A 20,851-nucleotide genomic window follows, 5' to 3' on the forward strand; every position below is an offset into this window, starting at 1 on the left:
GCTATCAAATACGGTATTTGGTTGTAGATAGCGGAAAATCAAGTACTAGACAGAAACCTGGCCCTACAATAGCAACTAAGGATCACAGAATGAGCAATACGACCATGAGAGAGAGCATGGAGCCTTTAAGGATGGGCTCTCCAAGTACTCAAGATACTCAGGCCAGGAATATGAACACACACACACACACACACACACACACACACACACACGAGAGGGGAGGGGAGGGAAAAGGTGGGAAGAGAGACAACGGTTCTGTGGCTTTTTCTGAAGCCTCTTTCAGTCAGGCTGCTCCCCAAACCTCTGTGCACTGTGACTGAGATCTATGCGGAACCGCCGCACTACCCCAAGCTGGGTGGCGAAGTGCATCGGAGTAGAGTTGGCGGGAACCTGCAACCCACTGTGGGGCGGGGAATGGGAAAAGCAAGGAAACTAGGCGCGTGACGTGAAAGCCACGCCACGCCTCTCTCCGGGCACTGGCTTTCCCCCCGGGCTTCCTGCCAATCCCACTTTCTCTGCTTCACAGGCCCCGCCCACCTGAGCTGGAGGGCGGGGAAGCGTTAAACGCCGATCCGTGGCTCTGGGATAGATTGCACTTCCTTACGTCGCTGCCGTCAAGACTCCGCAGGCTTCTTTGACGATCACCGAACCGTAGTTGGGGCCGTGTTCCTGTGTCCGCTGCTGTGTCTGGTTGTCGCCGCGCCGGAGCTATGGTGTGTTGAGCCCCGAGTCCTCGGAGGGTTTGGGGCTGAGGTCCACCGACGTGGTCGGGGATCGGCCTCTGTTCCCTGCGGCGCGGGGCGGTGGGAGAGGGAGCTTACTTTTCGGACAGGCTCCTGCAGTGATTCAGCATCTGCGGCCTGGCCGGCGGGAAACGATCAGTAACCTGGGCGGCCTTTAGCGCAGCTTCTCCACTTTACATGAGGTCCAGGCGCTGTTCCTCGTCCAGCCAGTCGCCCTCCCTTCTTAATATACTTATGTGGCCGATTTCAAGATGCCCTGTGGTCCTTCGTCATCTGCATAGAAGGGAGGCTATAGGAGTGGAGGGGTGCACCCGGCATCGCCAGCGCAGACCTGAGCCTGCAGTCAGGTCTTTAGACCAAGTTCATCTTCCATCTATTTGTCTTAATCCGTCTCATTAGAGTGCCGTCGCGAAAGTCACTCTGTTCTGAAAGGGGAAGTGATGGAATCAGGTTGACAACGTAGGGCCCAGGCTGCTTCTGTGTAGTCTGCCATGCGAACTCTTGCTGTTTTTGCCCCTCATGAATGTTCTTCTCCTAAGGACCGACACACTTGCTTTAGTAATGACCTTATAGCTGTAGTGGTTCTGCCATGGTAGTGATTTGTGCCCACCTCTTTTACTGAGGATTTGTGTATGACCAGGTGCGGGAAGAGAGCTCAAATTAAAGTTACGTCAAGGCAAACGTAACTTTAATCATACTATAAAGATAAAAAGGTATGTAGGAGGTTATGGTGCACGAGTTTAATCCCAGCACTCAGGAGGCAGAGACGGGCAGAATTCTGTGAGTTTGAGGCTAGCCTAACTCACATAGTGAGTTCCAGGACATCCACAGTGTATACATAGTTGAGCTTGATAGCAGGCGCCTGTAATCTGAGCACTTGGGAGGTTGAGACAGGACTTCGAGATTGTTCTCCGGGGTATATAGCAGAATTCCAAACTGGGCTGCATCAGACCCTTATCACAAAGCTCTGCTGGAAAACTGTGCTGAGACATTATGGAGAAAAGAAGAAACCTTCAAGAGAAACATTTGAATACGTTTAAAGAAAACGCCTTTGCCTTTGTAAGAGAACAGTGTGAGCAAAGTGGATGCAAAGTTGATGAGTACGTTCTTGAGCACTTGACTGCCCAGCGGGAGTGCTATGGAGAAGGGCTGGATATGGAGTGAGAAAGAACCTAGTACAAGCATCCCAACCGCTCCTGCATGATTAAGGTCGAATCGCATTGCAGACTGAACGCTGTAATAATGTCTCAGGAAAGCTGCACTAACAGACTTTAACAATTGAAACACATGTCTTAACATTAAAATTTGAAGTTTTTAATGTTCTCATTTAATCTGTCTTTCTTCCTCTTTCAGTTTCGCAACCAGTATGACAATGATGTCACCGTTTGGAGTCCTCAGGTAAAATGTTTTATGCCGTATCAATGAAGTGAGTTTTCATGGCTGAAGTAGGTTCAGAAACCTGTGAGACTACAGACTAGGCTTGGTGGCACACATCTTAATTTTTATTGGTCAAGAGACTGAAGCCGTAGGATCATGGAGTCGCTGGGTGGTTTGAGCAGCTTAGTAGAACCCTATTTTAAAAGAAAAGGAAACAAAGCTTGTGAGATTATAGGCTGTGAGCTTAAAGTTAAAATTAAAATTAGTTTATTGGTTTTAAAACATGGAACAAAATTTTTTCTCTTTAGGGCAGGATTCATCAAATTGAATATGCAATGGAAGCTGTTAAGCAAGGTTCAGCAACAGTTGGTCTAAAATCAAAAACGCATGCAGTGTTGGTTGCACTGAAGGTAAGTAAAATGATAACCCTGTCTTCCTCCCGCAGGAAACAGACCTATCAAATGTAAATTTCACTGATAAATAATAAACCTCTGAACTAAAATACCATATTGTATTTATCTCTATTCATATCTCTATTTAGAGAGCACAGTCAGAGCTTGCTGCTCACCAGAAGAAAATTCTCCATGTTGACAACCATATTGGCATCTCGATTGCGGGTCTAACTGCTGATGCCAGACTGTTATGGTATGTATGATTATGAAAAATTAAGCAGCCCTTTTGATTCTTAATAGACTATTTTTCTTAAAAAAAAAATACCTAGATAAGATATCATAGGCAGTCATCTTCCAGAGTATTATAATTTTTTAATGGTTTATTTGTGTGGGTGTTTTGTTTGTATGTATGTCTATACACTAGTGGGTGCCTGGTTACCTCAGAAGCCAGAGGAGGTCATAAGATTCCTCTGGTACTGGGGTAGCAGAAGATTGTGAGCGTCCATGTATGTGGATACTGGAATTGAACCTGGGTCCTTTGGAAGAATAGCTAAGCTCTCTCCCCTGTCCCCAGAATATTAACATTTGTAATATTGTAAATGCCTTAGTGGGTTTGGATGTGTAACTAAGTGTTTCTATTTCTTAATCTTTATAGTGCTATTAAACCTAATGGTTTTGAAAGTCCCTGAATGTGGTGCTTGATGACACGTATGTTGTCTCAAGCCCTTTGTGCCTAAGAGCTGGACACTCTTCTGTTGGATGACCTAAACCATTCTAGTTTTCTTCATAATGTCAATATTTATTATACATTTGTGTTTACAAAGTTCAGTAACATGTAATTATATAGGCTCAGTTATAGATCTTGTCTTCAGGGAACTTAAAACCTATTCTATTTCTAAAACAAGATGGGAAATAGAGAGTATTAGGTAAGTTTCTATAACTGTCCTGAGTAGTTAGATATTTCTTGTTTAGAAATAGCACATAAGTGAAGTGGTAGGACTTTGGGATCATACCAATTAAATTGTCACTTCATAACTTAGTATCTGAGATTGAGCTTAAATAATTTTTCCCAGTAGGTAACCTGACTTGTAAAACACTTACCACAGCTTTCAGAAAGAGGGAGAGAACTGAAAGTGGCCAAAGCTAATCTCTTTAGTTCAGCATGGTTTTATTAGGAAAAAAAAACAAGGTAAGAGGAAGGACCAAGTTGCTGTTTGTTAACGTTTTAAAATTATTCAGCCAATCTCTTAAGTCAGTAATAGAGTGACTCTCTGTGTTTCTGCTCTCAAAGTATAAAGTGTAGTATGTAGTCAAACCTGCTACTTAATTTAGGTGTCTAAAATAGTATCATGCCAACATTCAGTTAATATGAAAACTTCATCAGCAAGATGTTGTGTGTGGTTTCGGTGTTGCCTTTTCAAGATTGATTTGTTTGTTTGTTTGTTTGTTTGTTTGTTTTTCGAGACAGGGTTTCTCTGTGTGGTCCTGGCTGTCCTGGAACTCACTCTGTAGACCAGGCTGGCCTCGAACTCAGAAATCCACCTGCCTCTGCCTCCCGAGTGCTGGGATTATAGGCGTGTGCCACCACGCCCAGCTTTTCAAGATTGATGTATGATTTGTGCTTAAAGTACTTTTTAGCCTGGTGGTGGTGGTGGTGGTGGTGGTGGTGGTGGTGGTGGCACATGCCTTTAATCTCAGCACTTGGGAGGCAGAGAGAAACGGATCTCTGTTAGCTCCAGGCCAGCCTGGTCTGCAAAGTGAGTTCCAGGACAGCCAGGGCTACACAATGAGAAATCCTGTTTCTCATTGTGTAGAAAGAAAAGAAAGTGCATTTTAGCTAGCTACTCTTCAAGACCTTAGACCCACATGTAATTAGCACATGCCATGCCAAATAGTGTAATTTTAGAAAGCCTTAGAAAATTGGCTTTAAAATACTGGACAGCTTGATGTTAACATCTAGTCGATATTTGATGAGGACCAAGAGGTCAAGGAGCTTGCCTATCTTATAAGAGGCCTGGGGTTTGACTTCCACACTACAAAGCACCCCCAAAATAAAACTTGGTCATCATCAGATGTGACATGCATGTACTAGGAAGCCAATGTGGAGACAGGAGCATAGCTGCTTCTGATTACCCCCTTTCATGGGCACCAGCTTTTCTCTCCTTGCTATTTACCTGGGTTGGATCTCGTTAGGGTTATCAGTGAGATTCAGCTGTAGGATGATTTATACCTTCTCTAAGGTGACACTTCTGCCTGCTTTCAAAAAATCCCAAACTTTTCCTCTTTCTGGTTTGAAACCTAAAATTAAGGCATATGATTGCTGACAATGAGAAGGACAAGAAAAGAGAAGGTGCTTTTTTGGCTCCTCTTGTCTATAAGTACTGAGTTCAGGATTTTGTACAGAGTAATAGTAAGATCGTTTATTCATTTACTAACTTACTAAGCATTTTATATTATGAAGCTGGTTTCAAACATCTGGTCTTCTTGCCTTCACTTTCCAAATGCTTGCCTCACCCGGCCATTTATTTGTAAAACTTCCTATGGTCCCAGAGTTTAGTTCACACACACACAATGAGTCTAAACATAGCTTACCTTTCTGATTTTTATGGATGTACTCCATCAAAATGCTTGTAAGAAAGCAAATGGAATCAAACTGCTTTGTTTAAATGTTTATATTTTATTTATCTCTGTAATATGAACTGATACATTTTTTTGTTTTCTTTTTTAGTAACTTTATGCGCCAGGAATGTTTGGATTCCAGATTTGTATTTGACAGACCACTTCCTGTGTCTCGCCTAGTGTCTCTAATTGGAAGCAGTATCCTTTATGTTGGCATTCCTAAATGGAAACTGTAAAATTTGGGTTACTTAGTGTTTGCTTAGTTACTTGGAATATGATAGTATAAACATAAGTCAGATTGTAAAGGAATTTGGAGTACTCTTTCACTAGCCTTTATAAACAGTTGGTATTTCCAAAATACAATAGTTCAATTTAAGGAAACTATTCATTTTAGACAGTAAAGTTTCTGAATGGTTTTGGTTATCCCCCCAGAAGTTCTTGCCTCTAAATTCCTATATAGGAAGAGATTATTTTGTTAGTGTTCATTCTTGGCTTTGGTGAAAATTTAGACTTTGTATATTAGCCAAAGGGAATACTCTTCTATTACTTTCTTGTAGAAAATTATGAAATGGTTCAGCTAGAAGTCCCCAGGTGGTAGTAGCACACACCTTTTAGTCCCAGCACTTGGGAGATAACCAGGTGGATCACTGACTTCAAGGCCAGCCTGATCTACATAGCGAGTTCCAGGACAGCCAGGGCTACAAAATGAGACCTTGTCTCAAAAAAACCAAAAAGGAAAAAAAAAAAAAAAGGAAGAAGAAGCAGCTAGACATTTTTTAATTTATTATATGTTGGAACAGGCACCTTAACTGGTTTCAGAGACCCAGATCCCAACACAGCGGTATGGCCGGAGACCGTATGGCGTTGGGCTGCTCATTGCTGGCTATGATGTGAGTTCTTGTATTAGCCACTTTTCTGCCTCTGTGACAAAGTACCTTATACAAACCACCTAGGGAAGAAGGGTTTGCTCTGACGTGGGTTTGAGAAGACAAGAGCGTATGGAGCCGGGGAACCTGACGTGGCTGGTCACACGTCATGGAATGCAGGAGAGTCGAATGCTGATGGTCAGCTTATTTCCTCCTGTAGTGAGTCAGGACAAAGCTCCTGAGATGGTGCTGGTCACTGTCAGATGGTTCCCTTTTCATTTAAACATGTCCAGAGCTGGGCATGGTGTTGCATGCCTTTAGTCTCAGCACTAGGGAGGCAGAAGCAGGTGGATTTCTGACTTCAGATTTATAATGAATATTAACCTTCACACTTACCACAGTTATATCCTAACAATGTTTTACGCCTAGAAATTTTATAATTTCTAGTCAATTCAAAGTCAAGAATTACATAATCTGTTTTTCTGTTTATAGGATATGGGCCCTCACATTTTCCAAACCTGTCCATCTGCTAACTATTTTGACTGTAGAGCTATGTCTATCGGAGCCCGTTCTCAATCAGCTCGTACTTACCTGGAGAGACATATGTCTGAATTTATGGAGTGTAAGTGTAGTTTGACTTACTTTATTTTGTTTTGCCTCTTCTAGTCTATATAGTTAGCAATCTACCCTAAGTGAGGGTAATATCCTAACAATGTTTTATGCCTAGAAATTTTATAATTTACTTATCTACCCTAAGTGAGGGTTATATCCTTTTACTTAGGGTAAAAACTAATAGTCTTTAGTTTTTAAAAATCTTAAGTTCATAAAGTGCCTGTTGTTTTGTAACACATGCTAAGTTTTACTTCTAGGTACTAAGAGAACTTTATCAAAATATAAATATGTCTCCAACCTTGAAAAGTCTTGACATATTTAGTCTGAAGTAGGCCCCGGTCAGAGTTGAAACCTATTACACTAGTTGCTATTTGTAAGTTCTGTTTACAACTTAATTGTTTATAAGTCTGTTTATACTTTAGTGTACATAGGATCTCTGCATTAAGTGACCCATAAATAGTAAAAGCAGTATAGCTGTGGGAAAAGAGGGTGAAGGGTGTAAGACTGGTTGACTTAATGAAGACTGTAATGAACTGGTTTTCAAGCACTTTGCTTTGCATTAGAAGAAGGGTTAATATCGGGGCTTTTTTCCCCCCTCAAGATTTTTTTGTCTTGGTTTTATAAGATTTTCTGTGGCAATATAGTAAGTATTCTTTGGAGGAACTGGGAGTTCCCAAGATCACCTACATTTTAGAAGATTTTTGAGGACTCAGCTGTAATCATACCCTAGCTAAGACTTCCTGTGATATAAGGGTCCATAGCTTGGTCATGGAAGGAAACAGGAACCTGCAGGCTTCCCTATGCTCCTGCCCTTCTCATAAGTGTCATGGCAGCTGAATGACCTGCCAGCCAAGGAGCTTTACTAGAGAATTGTTGGAATCTGTAGGGAATTTAGAGAATAGTTCAGTGTTGTAATATGGATGGCACTGCTTTATGATGGCTTAGCTCGGGATGTTTTCACTTTAAATATGCAAAAACAGAATGCACTGCAAAGGAAATGAACTCTTGAATTTAAATTTTTATCTTCTCCTGAGTTAGCCACTTAATGTTAAGATCCTCTCTCCTCATACAGGGGATTACTTAATGTTGGTCATTAATGTTGACCATTTACTGTGGGTAGTCCTATTGTAATTTAGGTAACATCTGGACATAGACTTTTGTTACATTTACTTAAGTCTTTCAGTGGTATTTTGTAATTTTTAGTTTATAAGTCTTGTGTTTCTTTTGTTTAATTTATTCATACTTTATTCATTTCATAATGTTTTAAGCATTTTCTCAATATCATTTGCAGATTGCTCAACATAAGTACTTGGTATTTAAATATTGATCACATGTCCTGAAACCTTAAGAACACTTCATTAATTCCAGTCTAGTGGATTCCTTATATCTGAGATAATGTCACTGGATCACATCATTAGAAGTAGGGGTGGTTTTACTTCTCACTTCCAAGTCTTAATTTGTGCTGTTTCTTTCTTGTTTCCCAGATAGGTGCACTTTGTTTTTATCAAATGCCTTGGCTGGAACTGTCAGGATAGTGATGAGTGGAAGTGATGAAGGCATATGTTCTTGTTTTATTCCTGAGACTAAGGGCAAAACATTCAGTCATTCTCTTAAATATAATGTGAGCTGTGAGATGAATAAGTGTTTTTATTAGGTAGGAATTGGAAGTTTATCACATGCATGTTATATCTGATTCAACTGGTCATACTTTTTTTTCCCTTTTAGTCTATTAACGTATTGTGTTACATTGGTTAACTTCAAATGTTAGCCATCTTTTCATTCCTGAGAAAACCCACACTTGGTTATTATATATAATCTTTTCTCCTTGTTGTTAGGTCCTGGTGGTGGTGGTAGAAATGGTAGTAGTAATTTTATTTTGGTTAAGATGAGGTCTCACTGTGTAATTGAGATTGACCTGGAATTCCCTATGTAGCTCAAACTACTCATAATCTCCACTTCAGTCCCATACCCTCCCAAGTGCTAAGATAACAGATACAAGCCACTTATTTGGATATCTTTTTTTTTTAATATTTTTATTTTCTATATTCTTTGTTTACATTCCAAATGATTTCCCCTTTCCCGGATCCCCCCTCCCCATATGTCCCATAAACCTTCTTCTCTCCATCCCTTCTCCAATCACCTCCCTCCTTTTTCTCTGTCCTTATATTCCCTTCCCATGCTAGATCAATCCTTTCCAGGATCAGGACCCTCTCCATACTTCTTCATGGGAGTCATTTGTTATGCAATTTGTGCCTTGGGTATTCAGGGCTAATTAATATCCACTTATCAGAGATTGCATTCCATGTGTATTCTTTTGTGATTGGGTTACCTCACTTAGGATGATATTTTCCAGATCAAACCATTTGTTATTTGGATATCTTTATTCATAGGGAAGATTGGGCTGTAATTGTCTGTGATGATTTTGGTATAGAAAGAATTAGAGACTCATTATTAATGAGAATAAAAACCTGGATTCTACAAAACACATTCTATAAAATTGGAATGTCATTTGTGACCTGGACTTTTATTTAATCTGGTAAAAGATCATATTTATTACTAAAAGACATCAAGTAGTCATTGATGTTAGTTGAAATTGATGTTGGTTGATATTAGATTAGATGCTAACATTATATTTTTGGCTGTTTTATTGTATGTAATATGTCATTCAAACCACGATTTCAGACTACAGACTTGATAATTAAAAGAAGCCTTATATTATGGTGAAATTAAGAAATTATTTTTAATTTATCATATACAGGCAATTTGGATGAACTGGTTAAACATGGTCTGCGCGCCTTAAGAGAAACACTCCCTGCAGAGCAGGACCTGACCACAAAGGTAACGCAAGGTCCCAGTTGTAGGTATTAACAGTATAGTTTAATCCTCAATCACAAGTAATAAAATAGCATGTCCTTAAGGAATTTTAATTGCCTTGGTTCGTTATTTCCTTTCCAGTTACCAAATTATCTGGTTTTGAAATGTCATATATGAATTGGAGTGGGAGGTTATACAGCAATAAAATTCCTTCAGTTTTATTGCTTTGTCTATAGTAGGTATCCATATATTTGTCAGATATTTACATTAGATTCATAACAGTATCAGAAGTGCAGTTATAAAGAAGCAATGAAAATTTCATGGTTGGGGTCACTACAGCATGAGGAACTATATTGAAAGTCACAGCATTAGGAAGGTAAAAACCATTGGTTGAAGGGAAGATTTCATTACTAGGTAACATGGACCTTTGAGGTTTCTCATAATAGCCAAAAGTGAATATTGAATCTGTAATTCAAAGAGTCATAGAGTTTGCTGCCTCTTTTCACTCCTACCTACAGTTTTTAAAACTTTGAATTTAAGTGCTATATAAACTTTTTCTACTTCCTGCCCAGCATTTTATTTTATGTGTGTGTGTGTATATAATCAAAAATATTTTTTAAATTATAATTATCTTTTATTTTATAGTTTTTTAATATATATATATAATATATATATTTATATTAATTTCCCATCACCCCCCATCAGAATGTGTCCATTGGAATTGTTGGTAAAGACTTGGAATTCACAATTTATGATGATGATGATGTGTCTCCATTCCTGGATGGTCTTGAAGAAAGACCACAGAGAAAAGCACAGGTATGTTACATGTTATTGATAATAACATGAGGCTTCATCTTTCCTGTAAACTGCTGGTCCTGTCACAACCATGTAAATTCCTTACTTTTATCTTTATTATTGAGGTAGATCCATAACTGAAATAACAATTAAGAAAGCACTGACTCAAGTAAAATATTGAAGGGTAGTGATCTCCAGAAACACAAAAAAGGGAGGATTTGGTTCTCTATCACTACATAACTAAGGTCACCCCAGAATTTACATATTTAGACCACATTTCTTAAGTTCTGTTGTGGACTGAGGCATGGATGGTAGATTGCTCCTCTTATTTGGCACCTCACAGATGCTGCAGTCTGACTGAAGCAGAGGCAGAGCAACCAAGATGATTTTACTCCTTACCTACCCTCTCTCTAGGTATCTCAGTGAACCAGGTAGAAGGCTGCAAGGCTGTGGACTGCTAGAATGGCTAGGCTTCTGTCTACAAAGGGCCCCTTCTACAAAGTGGCAGGTCAGAGCTTCCAAAACCTCAGAAGTGAAGGTTGCCAGCCAGTCTTAAGGCTGGAACTCAGGACTGATACAACCTCACTTTAGAACATTTTTAGGTTAAAGTGAGTGACAGGGTCAGCCTAGATTCTTCTGAGAAGGGTCCAGAAGAGAATACATGTTAGGAGCTAGCTGAAGCCTCATGTTTGAACACTTTAGTATCCATAAATGGCAACAAAAAGCATTAAGAAATACTGATTTCAAACAAAATACAACCTGAAAATAAAAGTGGTTAAGTCTAGGGTTATGAATCTTTCCTGACAATATGCGTTTTATTTTTCCCTTTTAATCCTGTCTTACCTCTAAGCAGGTAGAATTACAGACATGGACTCTACACACAGCTCACATTTGCTGCTAATGGATGTGGATTTGATAGTTGTGGAACATAAAAAGTGGTACAGGAATTCTTAATACAGATTATAGGATTGTGCCTATAATCCTAGCACAGTGGCACACTTTCTCCAAAAAGGAAGTGGTGGTGATAGAGTTTTTTCCAGCATGAGTTTTTGAGTTTTTCTTAAATTGGCAAAGATGCTACTGGTGTTGTTTGGGAGAGTGAGATTTACATTTTAGATGCTAGCAAGAACTAGCATTTAGAAAGGATGCTCTAGAGTTCCAAGTAACTGCTGTTATTTTTTTCTGTTTGCTGGTTGAACAGAAGGAAGTCTAAAAGGTGCTGGCTGTATTCTAAGCACAGCAGTGAAATATAAGAAAGTCTTAACTCTTAAGACAAATGATGAACAGTGGAATTATCTTTAAGTTGGCAGAATTGAAATTACATATATATATTATTATTTAAGATTTTGTTCAAGCCGGGCATGGTGGCGCACGCCTGTGTTCCCAGCACTTGGGAGGCAGAGGCAAGCGGATTTCTGAGTTCGAGGCCAGCCTGGTCTACAGAGTGAGTTCCAGGACAGCCAGGACTACACAGAGAAACCCTGTCTTGAAAAAACAAACAAAAACAACAACAACAACAACAAAACCAAAGATTTTGTTCAAAAAATTTAACAGGATATTGTACTAAAATGAAGTATCTGCAAAATCTTTGAGACCTCTTACTGATTTTTTAATATTGTAATAGTTGTGACTTAGTGGTATATATTAAATGCTCACCTTACATCTTTTCAATTTTTCTTTTTTTAAAGCCTTCACAGGCTGCTGATGAACCTGCAGAAAAAGCTGATGAACCAATGGAACACTAAGTGATGAAGGTTACAAGGACATGAGGATGCAGGGACATACACTGGTGACAGTAATCTGTATTTTAAACCAACAGCTGCAGCGTATTGGGTGATATGTTTTAGAAATCAGTCCAGATGTGAGTTTTCTCTAAGCAACTTCACAGAAACAATATAATGGGGTGCATTTTCTTTGAAAGGGGCTACATAATCATTTTCTAGGAAGTATAGGTATCCTAATGTTTTTATATGAAGAAAATAAGTGTCTTTGCAGTTTTAAAGACAACTGTGAAATAAAATTGTTTCACCACCTATTGTGTTGAGTTTTTGTTTTTAAGTAGTTTCTACTGTACATGGAAGCTAATATTACAATCGTCACTTGTTATATCTGTCAGATTATATTGTTTTGGCTTTTTTTAGTGATACAGAAAAGTCCCTCTTAACAACACAACTTTAAGCAATTTAATTTGATTATGTGGACTGGCTGTATTGCAAATTCATGCACATGGTCTTGGAGTACAAATTTTACGATGCATACCTGGGATTTATTCTGAAGACAACAAGCCAGGCTTGGGAGATGTAGGCCTTAATCTTAGCAGTTCTGTGTTGAGGCAGGAGGATGAGGAGTTATGGAGCATGCTCTGCTTCAGATGATGTTTGAAGCCAGTCTGGGTACATGAGACCTTGTATAAGCAGTAAAAAGTCACAACTTCCAAACAGAAGTGGTGATCCTGGGCTGGAGCTGTATCTGAAGTTGTAGTCTGTCCTGATTCAGTGCTCACACTTGGTTCAGTTACCCTACTACTCCCCTCCCCCACCAAAGCATGTTATTAAAATGAGCAGTTGTTGCATCCAACAGATAGCAACAATTATGGCCCTGGCCTATGAAAAACTTGGCATAATTAACAGAAGAGACGTTTTAATCTCAAAGCTTTTTACCCTACCCCAAGTCTGGATGTTGCCTTCTGTTCTCATGAGCTATACTTGGGTATAGCAAAACAGTCCTTAAGCCATGAAAAAGGAAATTAAAGAAAGTCCTTTTTAAAGTCCAATTTTTATTGTGTTAAAGCTTGGAGGAATTTTTCCCAGGAATTTTCACCCCTTTCTAGAGAAGAGATCTTTATGGAATGTAACCCAGATTTTAGACCTAATTCTATTCAGCTGCTTTTGGCTTTAGGCAATTCACTTAGCCCTATTTAGAGAAGCCCTTCAGAGAAATACTATAGTTCTTTTTTTGTTTTTTTTTTTTTTTGGATTTGGTTTTTTCGAGACAGGGTTTCTCTGTGTAGCCCTGGCTGTCCTGGAACTCACTCTGTAGACCAAGCTGGCCTCAAACTCAGAAACCCACCTGCCTCTGCCTCCCAGAGTGCTGGGATTACAGGCGTGTGCCACTACCGCCTGGCTGAGAATTTGTGGCATATTTTAAGTTCAAAATTCATGATCCTTAAAAAATTTTTTTTCAAAACTTAAAAAGTCTCAATTGCTTATATCCTAAATGAAAGAAACACAAAATCCTGATGGCTTTATTAACTATCTCTGGTCATTAGTATGCATGATGTCAGTATGTCCTGGGAATAACCTCAGTACTATCCATTACTCTTGAGAACAGGTTACAGAACCATGTGGCTGTGTATGGATTTTCATCAAATACATGCAAAACATTAAAACTTCCTAATTTCCTGGACTTACGTGCAGTGTGTTGTCTAGGGAGGGAGGCTAAAGTTAATAACGCGTATCTTATACCTCTTCCTCTGTACCTTTCTCACTTGTTATTAAAAGATAAGAAATGTGTGCTTTTTATTTATTTCCTAAGTACAAGCTAGAACTCAGATTAAAAAGTGACTGAATTTAATTCTAAGGACAGTTTTAGTTTTCCCCTACCCGAAGTATGTATGTGGTTTTAATCTTAAAACACTGATTTTAAAATTTCTCCTCACTTTGGACTAGAAAATAAATGACTTTATTAAGAGCTACTTGCTTACCCTGTTTGTGGGGGTGCATGTCTTCAATCTCAGAACTTGGGAGGCAGAGGCAAGTATATCTCTGAGTTTGAGGCCAGCCAGGGCTACACAAAGAAACCTTGTCTGGAAAGACAGGAATAAACAAAGCCAATTGCTGTGCAAACAAACCAGCAACTGACACTTCAGGATAAAAGTCTTGCTGCTACTTACTAGCTGCTAGTCTACATCCAGTTTCAGCGAGAGACCCATCTCAAGCACGTAAGTCAGAATGATGGAGCAGCATGCCCAAAGTCTGGCAGCTTACTAAAGTTTTCCAGCCGGGCGTGGTGGTGCACGCCTTTAATCCCAACACTTGGGAGGCAGAGGTAGGAGGATTTCTGAATTCAAGGCCAGCCTGGTCTACAAAGTGAGTTCCAGGACAGCCAGGGCTACACAGAGAAACCTTGTCTTGAAAAAACAAAAAAACAAAAACAAAAAAAAGAAAAGTTTCCACTTGAAGGACCTTACAGAGTTGGATGTGATTCCCCTTTCTGTTTAGTCGGTTGTACTCAGTCCATTTAGTCTGCTGGGCAACTTAACAGTAAGCTTCCCCATGTCCTGTAACAAAGATGTCATCTGGAATCTAGGTATTTTCACAGGCAGCTCTAAAGAGCTGGCACAATCAAAAATAAAAAGGAAACTGGACATCAGGACTCATGTTCTAAGCTCTTAGCGTTTGACCATTAAGCCATTGGAACAAGTCTCTTTAGTCCTTAACTTGTACACTTTTATAATTCTTCACACACACACACCCTGAGACAGGGTTTCCCTGTGTAGCCCCGGCTGTCCTGGATCACACTCTGTAGACCAGGCTGGCCTTGAACTCAAATCCGCTTGCCTCTGCCTCCCAGAGTGCTGGGATTAAAGGAGTGTGCCACCACCACCCGGGTCTTTTATAATTCTTGATATACAAAGTTTTTACATTGAAATACTTTGTGATTTGCAAAGCATTCAAAATGGAATAGTTACATGCTAGGGTAAAAAGTCTTCAAAATATACTTTATAATTAGTGAAGCTACATAAGGTCTTGATATCAGTCAAGAAACTGTGTTTTAAAATGGCAAACCATGTACGTTGCCAGTAGCATGTTCACTCATGTGCAGGCCTAAGATGTTATCATTTAAGTCTCTCTAGTGACTCAGTCATAAAGAACTTGGATGTTTAGCATTAAGCAATAGATATGGTTAGTCGATACCACAGTGGCCCTAAACTGCTGAGCTTTCTCGTTGCTAAACCTAATCTCTACACCTTGTTCGGTGTCATTTCTTTCTGTCACCTCTTGGTAAGTCAAGTGAGCTTGGAGACTATATATAATTGCATTTGCAATGATTCCATGTGAAAAATAATAGAGTACACAAAAGGAACATTCTTGAATGTGTCTCATTCTCAGAATTATGCTGAATAAAGAAAGCTAATCTCAACAATTCTATTGTGTGATTCCATTTATATGTAAAATGGATAGATAGTTGCTGGGGTTAAAGTGGGCACCTGGCTGTGACAGCTGGTGGGCAGCAGGAGGGATCTCTGGTGGAACTGCTCTCTATCTTGGTCATCATACAAAACTGAAGGTGTTTAGAAGCAAGTACAAAAGTGAGATTATAAACTGGTGAAGTCTCAATAAAGACAGGTCAGTTTCCTGCAAGACTTCCCAAGACAGAGGAACTTGGCAAAGATTAGAGGATTTGTCTTAAAATTGTCTAGATTAAAAAATTCTTTTAATATGCACAAGCCAGATGTGATAGTGCTTGCTTGTAATCCCAGCACTTGGGAGGCTAAGGCAAGAGAGACGTAGATTGAGAGTTGAAGGACGACGGCTGGGCAGACTGTCTAAAAGCAAACTTCAGAGCGGTAGGTCTTCTGAGTGCTAGAAACATATAGCCTCTTTGCTATATTTTTGAGTGCTGGAGGATTTGTTTTTTAAACTCAATGTTTCTAGAAAAGGGAATTGTCAGAATAGCTGCATTCCAGGTAGCTGAGAAAACAATTTGTATTCTGTGTCCCCCAAGTGAGGCTAGCAGGTTTTGTATACACAATATGTATCCATGTGGTAATTCCAACGTCTCAGAAACTGAAGACCACCTTCCAAGATCAGTGCGGCAATTTGAGAAGATGCTGTCGAGGATTTCAAATATTTTGTTATTAATAACTGACCAGGTCATCGGGATAAGATATGGAACTACAAATGAGCAAAATCTAATGTGCTATGTCTAAGTATAGCTATAACTAGTCAGTCTTCGAAGAGAAGCAAAATCTTTTGATGTTGACTCTCTCCCTTTATAATTAAAATTTTTTAATGTAATGGATGCTCTGAAAGAGCCATTGTTGAATAAAGCCATTCAACAGGCCATTCTTGAATAAAGAGTCGAAATGATAGTTGCCAGACAACTTCTCATATTCCAATAACTCCAGGTCAAATGAATAATCTCAGATTCAGATCACCAGAGGTATTAAGCCCTCAAGTGTATTTTCATATAACCTAGTCGTCTTATTAAAATATCTGAAATCATCTGCCTAAGAATTGGTTGAGTTTCCAATTTATAAGTGAGAGGAAGAAGAAAGTCTGCGGGACTTCTCTGCTTCGTTTTTGTACAAGTTTTAGTTCCTGGGAAGACAATTTCTAAGGAACTGCTAACTAACCACAGCGCTTAAGTCAGCTCCTAATTCACTGGGAAAACTAAAATACTCGTTCACACTGCAGTAGAAACCAACCCTGAGAGGGGAAGAAAACTGCATACACTTCCAGGGCGCAGCGCAGAACGGAAGTGGCTTGTCCTCTCTGGGTCTCCGTATAGGCTCTGTAGCTGCATCCTGGCTGGTCTCCCCGCCCCCTTCCACGTCAGCCAAGGACTCGGCGGAGCCGTCGCGGCAGCGGCTGTCTGGACCGGTAGTTGACGGTCCCACGGTTCCTTCCCGGCCCCCGCCCCTCGGAGCCAGGTAGCGGCCTAGACCCCGAGTCACGGGGTTGCGGCGGTCGCGCGAGGTCGGCGAGCCGCCGGATGGGGAGATGCCGGGCGCTTGACTAGGCCGCGGCGACGGGCGGTGGGGGCGGGGAGCTGGGCCGTGGGACCCGGGTCTGGGCCGCCTGAGGCCTAGCCCTGCGTGGACGGAGGCCGGGGAGGGTCGGTCGGGGCTCACCCACGGGGGACCCGCCACGGCGGAGGAGGCCCAAGGTTCTGCAGCGTCTTCGCTCGCGGGCCGCTCTCCTGGAGCAGATCCGACTGTGTTGTTAAGTTGGCAATCACGGCCCCGTGACGTGGTGCTCCGGGTTGTCACTGTGGTGTGGACCTCGACTCCACAGCTTTTCACGCCCTGGGCCGGGGAGTGGACGAGTACGGGGACTGAGTGATTGTCACTAGAGTTCATGGAGGGAGAAGGTGGGGAGCGCTCTACAGATCGACACCCTCAAAAGTCACACGGAAAGAACTTCAAGCAATATAGAAGATCACTACTAATGTGAGGAATTTGTCTTCGTTTCTAATGATATTTGTATTCATTTTTGTAGATTTTCCTGGCACCTTTCGTCTTTTTCATCTTGTATTGGGTTGATTATAAACAGAAACCATGACGGCAGCTGAGAACGTGTGCTATACGTTAATTAACGTGCCAATGGATTCAGAACCCCCTTCTGAAATCAGCTTAAAAAATGACCTGGGTAAATAGTTTCTTAACTCAAACAGGAATCATTTTAATTGATAGATTAAAAACGTAAAAATTGGACAAAATAATGTGGTGTTTTTAATACATATCTGTATTGTCTAATATTTAAATCCTGTCAAATATAATTATCTCATACTTCATCTTTTCTTCGTTGTGAAAACATTTCACATCCTTTAATCGAGATTTTTAAAAAAATATATAGTATATAGTTATTAGTTGTAGTATATAGTGTCATACCAGAACTTTTTAATCTTGTACTCAGTAGCCATTGATCAATCAGCCTCTCCCAGCCTTCTTTCCTTCTTATTCTCCTCCTAGGCTCTGTGAACCACAATTCTTTTTTTCTTTTCTTTTTCCTTTTTCCTTCTTGAAAGCCTTACTCTTTCCCCAGCTGGCCTGGAACTCACTAATAGGCCAGGGCAGCCTCAAACTTATGTCAGTTCGCATAATTCAGCCTCCCAAGGGCTGAGATTACAGGTACAGGCCACTAATCACCTTTTGCTTTCAAGTTCTATGATGATGTAAGTTAATACTTCTTAATGTCTTTCTACTCTCAACCCCTTTTCACCTGAAGAAGTTTCTTATTTATTATGTATGTAAGTGCACAAATGTGTGCTACTCATGTATGCGTGATGTGAGTTTGTATGTGAGGCCAGAGGTAAACCTTAGGTGCCTTCCTCAGTCATAGTCCACCTTACTTGTTTTTTTAGACTTTCAATTTTTATAAGATTTATTTTTAATAATGTATATGGGGAGGAGCCCATGTGTATAAATGCCCTGGAAGGCCAGACGTGTAGGTTCTTCCTGAAACTGGAGTTATAGGCAGTTGTGAGCCGCTCGATGTGGGTTCTCTGCAAGAGCATTATATGCTGTTAGCTGCTGAGGTGTTTCCAGTCCTCAGTCCTGTTCTTTACTGTTGTTTAGTGGGAAGTGGGGAGACAAACACGCATAGCACTAGTGTAGCCATCAGAGGACTGCTTGTGGCTGTCAGCTCTCTCCTACCGTGCAGGTTTTAGGCAGTGAACCCAGGAGGTCAAGCTTGGCAGCAAGTGCCTTTTCCCTGCTGAGCATGCTCAGTAGGTCCCTTCATATTCTTTTTAGACACAGGAGCTCTCATTGACCCTGAGCTTGCTGATTTAGCTAGACAGCTGACCAGCAAGTCCTAGTGATCCACTTGTTTCCACCTCCCCAGTACCTAGGTTCTAGGCATGTGCTGTGTGTGACTTTTACATGGGTGCTAGAGATTGAACTCAGATCCTCATTGCTTATGTGGCCAGCGCTTTACTTACTGAGCCATCTCTCCAGCCCCGCCAGACAACAATTTTTTTATTTGTTTCGTTCTTTTGAGTCAGGGTTTCTCTGTGTAACAGCACTGGCTCTCCTGGAACTCACCTTGTAGACCAGACTGGCCTTGAACTCAGAGATCCACCAACTTCCCAAGTACTGGGATTAAAGATGTGCACCACTATGCCCATGCAAAGAATACATTTTAATCACACATTATGATAGTACAATTCAATCACAGACTAATTTGATACTTACATTTAGGAATGACCATAGGAAAACAAAGAAACTTGTAAGTATAGTAAAAGCTGTAGCTCATAACATATAATAGTTTGGGATCTGAGTTGGGGTGCTTCAAACATTGGTGTTATGTGTTATAAGGGCGTGTCCGGTGAAATGTAAACATGTCATGTGCTCAAAACTAAGACTATAGTGAAGTCATACAGTGCAGCATTGGCAAATACTACCAGAAATACTGGATTCATTAAATGATTTTGAATTGCGTGTTATGTGTGTGTGTTTAGAAACTTCACTGATGCCAAATTTTATGTTCAGTTGTGCTACCCCAAATTGAGTATGACTCACAGTTTAAGAAGATAGGATTAGGGGCTGGATTGATGGCTCAGTAGTTAAGAGCACAAACTGGTCTTCCAGAGGACCAGGATTTAGTCCCTGGCACATACATGGCTGCTTCCAAACTGTACTTCTGGTTCCAGTAGATATGATGCCCTCTTCTGGTCTCCAAGAGCTCTACATGGATATGATCCACAGACATATGTTCTGGTCTCCAAGAACTCTACGTGGATATGATCCACAGACATAGGTTCTGGGAGAAACACCGATACACACAAAACATAAAATAACTTTAAAGAAAGCAGGAACTGGGATTAGGCCATGAAGATGGCTCAGGAAGTGGAAAGCTTTATCACCCAAGCCTGACAACCTGAGTTAAATCTCTGGAACGCATGATGGAAAAGAGACTTAGCCTGGAAGTTGACTTCCATGCATGCTGTAGCATATGTGTCTACGCTCACATGCACATATAAATACAGCAGTAGTTAAATTTTAAAAAGACAGCTAGAATTCAAGTAAATGATGATAGTTTGTCGTGAAAATTGAGAAATCAGGAGACTCATTTATATTTCACACTCGCTTATAGTTATAAGTACTTAATTTTTCTAGAGTTTTGTTAAATATTTTTTGTAAATTATATATGTGCTTGTGTGGGGATATGTGCACATTAGTGCAGGTCCTCTTGGGTAAGAAGAGAGAAGGATCCCCTGGAGCTGGAGTTACTGGTGGTTGTGTCTGCCTGATGTGGCTGTTGGGACTGAGCTTCAGACTTCTCTAAGAGCCTTAACCACTAAGCCATCGACCTCCAGCCTGCCCTCTAGAATTTTTGAGAATGTCTCTAGTAGACCTTTTGTCTTATGAAAAAGGATTTTTTCCCTTTAGACTTGTAATATTGGTTTACAGAAATAGGATAATATCTCAGTCTAATAAAACTAAAGAAATAAAATCATTTAATTACTTGTTCTTCAAAACATTATAATTTCTTGCATAGTTTAATGTATGATACTTAAATATAGCTCACAATTTCCTGAAGGTAATAAGTAGGTATAAACAAATAAATGAAGTTAATACTAAACTAAACATGAGCATTCCCTACATGTTTATATTTTCATTTTGAAAACATTTTTGCAAAAGAAACAGACATATGTTTTGAAGTTTGAAAGCTCGTGCTCTGCTCCTTTTAAGTATATATGGGCCATTCCTAGTGATAAGAGCTTGTAGTTCCTGCTGAAACAGAGACTCTGAATTCAGTACATAGTACTAAGAAGGAAAAAGATGTGCCGTATGATTTTAGAGTATGGGATTGAGACCAGGTCTTACTGTATAGCCCTGCCTAGAGTTGGCCTTGAAGTGAAGATTGAACTGTTCTAACTTCTCGTGTGCTAAGATACTTGGTGT

At 40.3% G+C, this 20,851-nt stretch overlaps 2 protein-coding genes across 3 annotated transcripts in view; both read left to right on the forward strand.

Moving 5' to 3' along the window:
* The first annotated feature begins 596 nt into the window (after nucleotides 1-596).
* Nucleotides 597-12,251, forward strand: Psma1 (proteasome 20S subunit alpha 1). Its single transcript, XM_052200909.1, has 10 exons — nucleotides 597-713; nucleotides 2,097-2,141; nucleotides 2,429-2,530; nucleotides 2,662-2,765; nucleotides 5,241-5,329; nucleotides 5,951-6,021; nucleotides 6,490-6,619; nucleotides 9,368-9,447; nucleotides 10,129-10,239; nucleotides 11,907-12,251. Exons 1-10 carry the CDS (start codon nucleotides 711-713, stop codon nucleotides 11,961-11,963), a joined length of 792 nt encoding a protein of 263 aa, XP_052056869.1. The 5' UTR covers nucleotides 597-710; the 3' UTR covers nucleotides 11,964-12,251.
* Nucleotides 12,252-16,749: 4,498 nt separating this feature from the next.
* Nucleotides 16,750-20,851, forward strand: part of Copb1 (COPI coat complex subunit beta 1) — a 36,343-nt gene continuing 32,241 nt past the window's right edge. The window contains exons 1-2 of one of the 2 annotated variants that reach the window (XM_052200928.1): nucleotides 16,750-16,876; nucleotides 17,442-17,591. In XM_052200928.1, coding sequence (XP_052056888.1) covers nucleotides 17,501-17,591 — 91 coding nt within the window. In that variant the 5' untranslated portion in view covers nucleotides 16,750-16,876; nucleotides 17,442-17,500. The remainder of the gene's footprint in view (nucleotides 16,877-17,441; nucleotides 17,592-20,851) is intronic. The other variant, XM_052200920.1, reaches the window with a different exon arrangement.

The sequence above is a fragment of the Apodemus sylvaticus genome, chromosome 1, assembly GCF_947179515.1.
Source record: "Apodemus sylvaticus chromosome 1, mApoSyl1.1, whole genome shotgun sequence".
NCBI lineage: Eukaryota > Metazoa > Chordata > Mammalia > Rodentia > Muridae > Apodemus > Apodemus sylvaticus.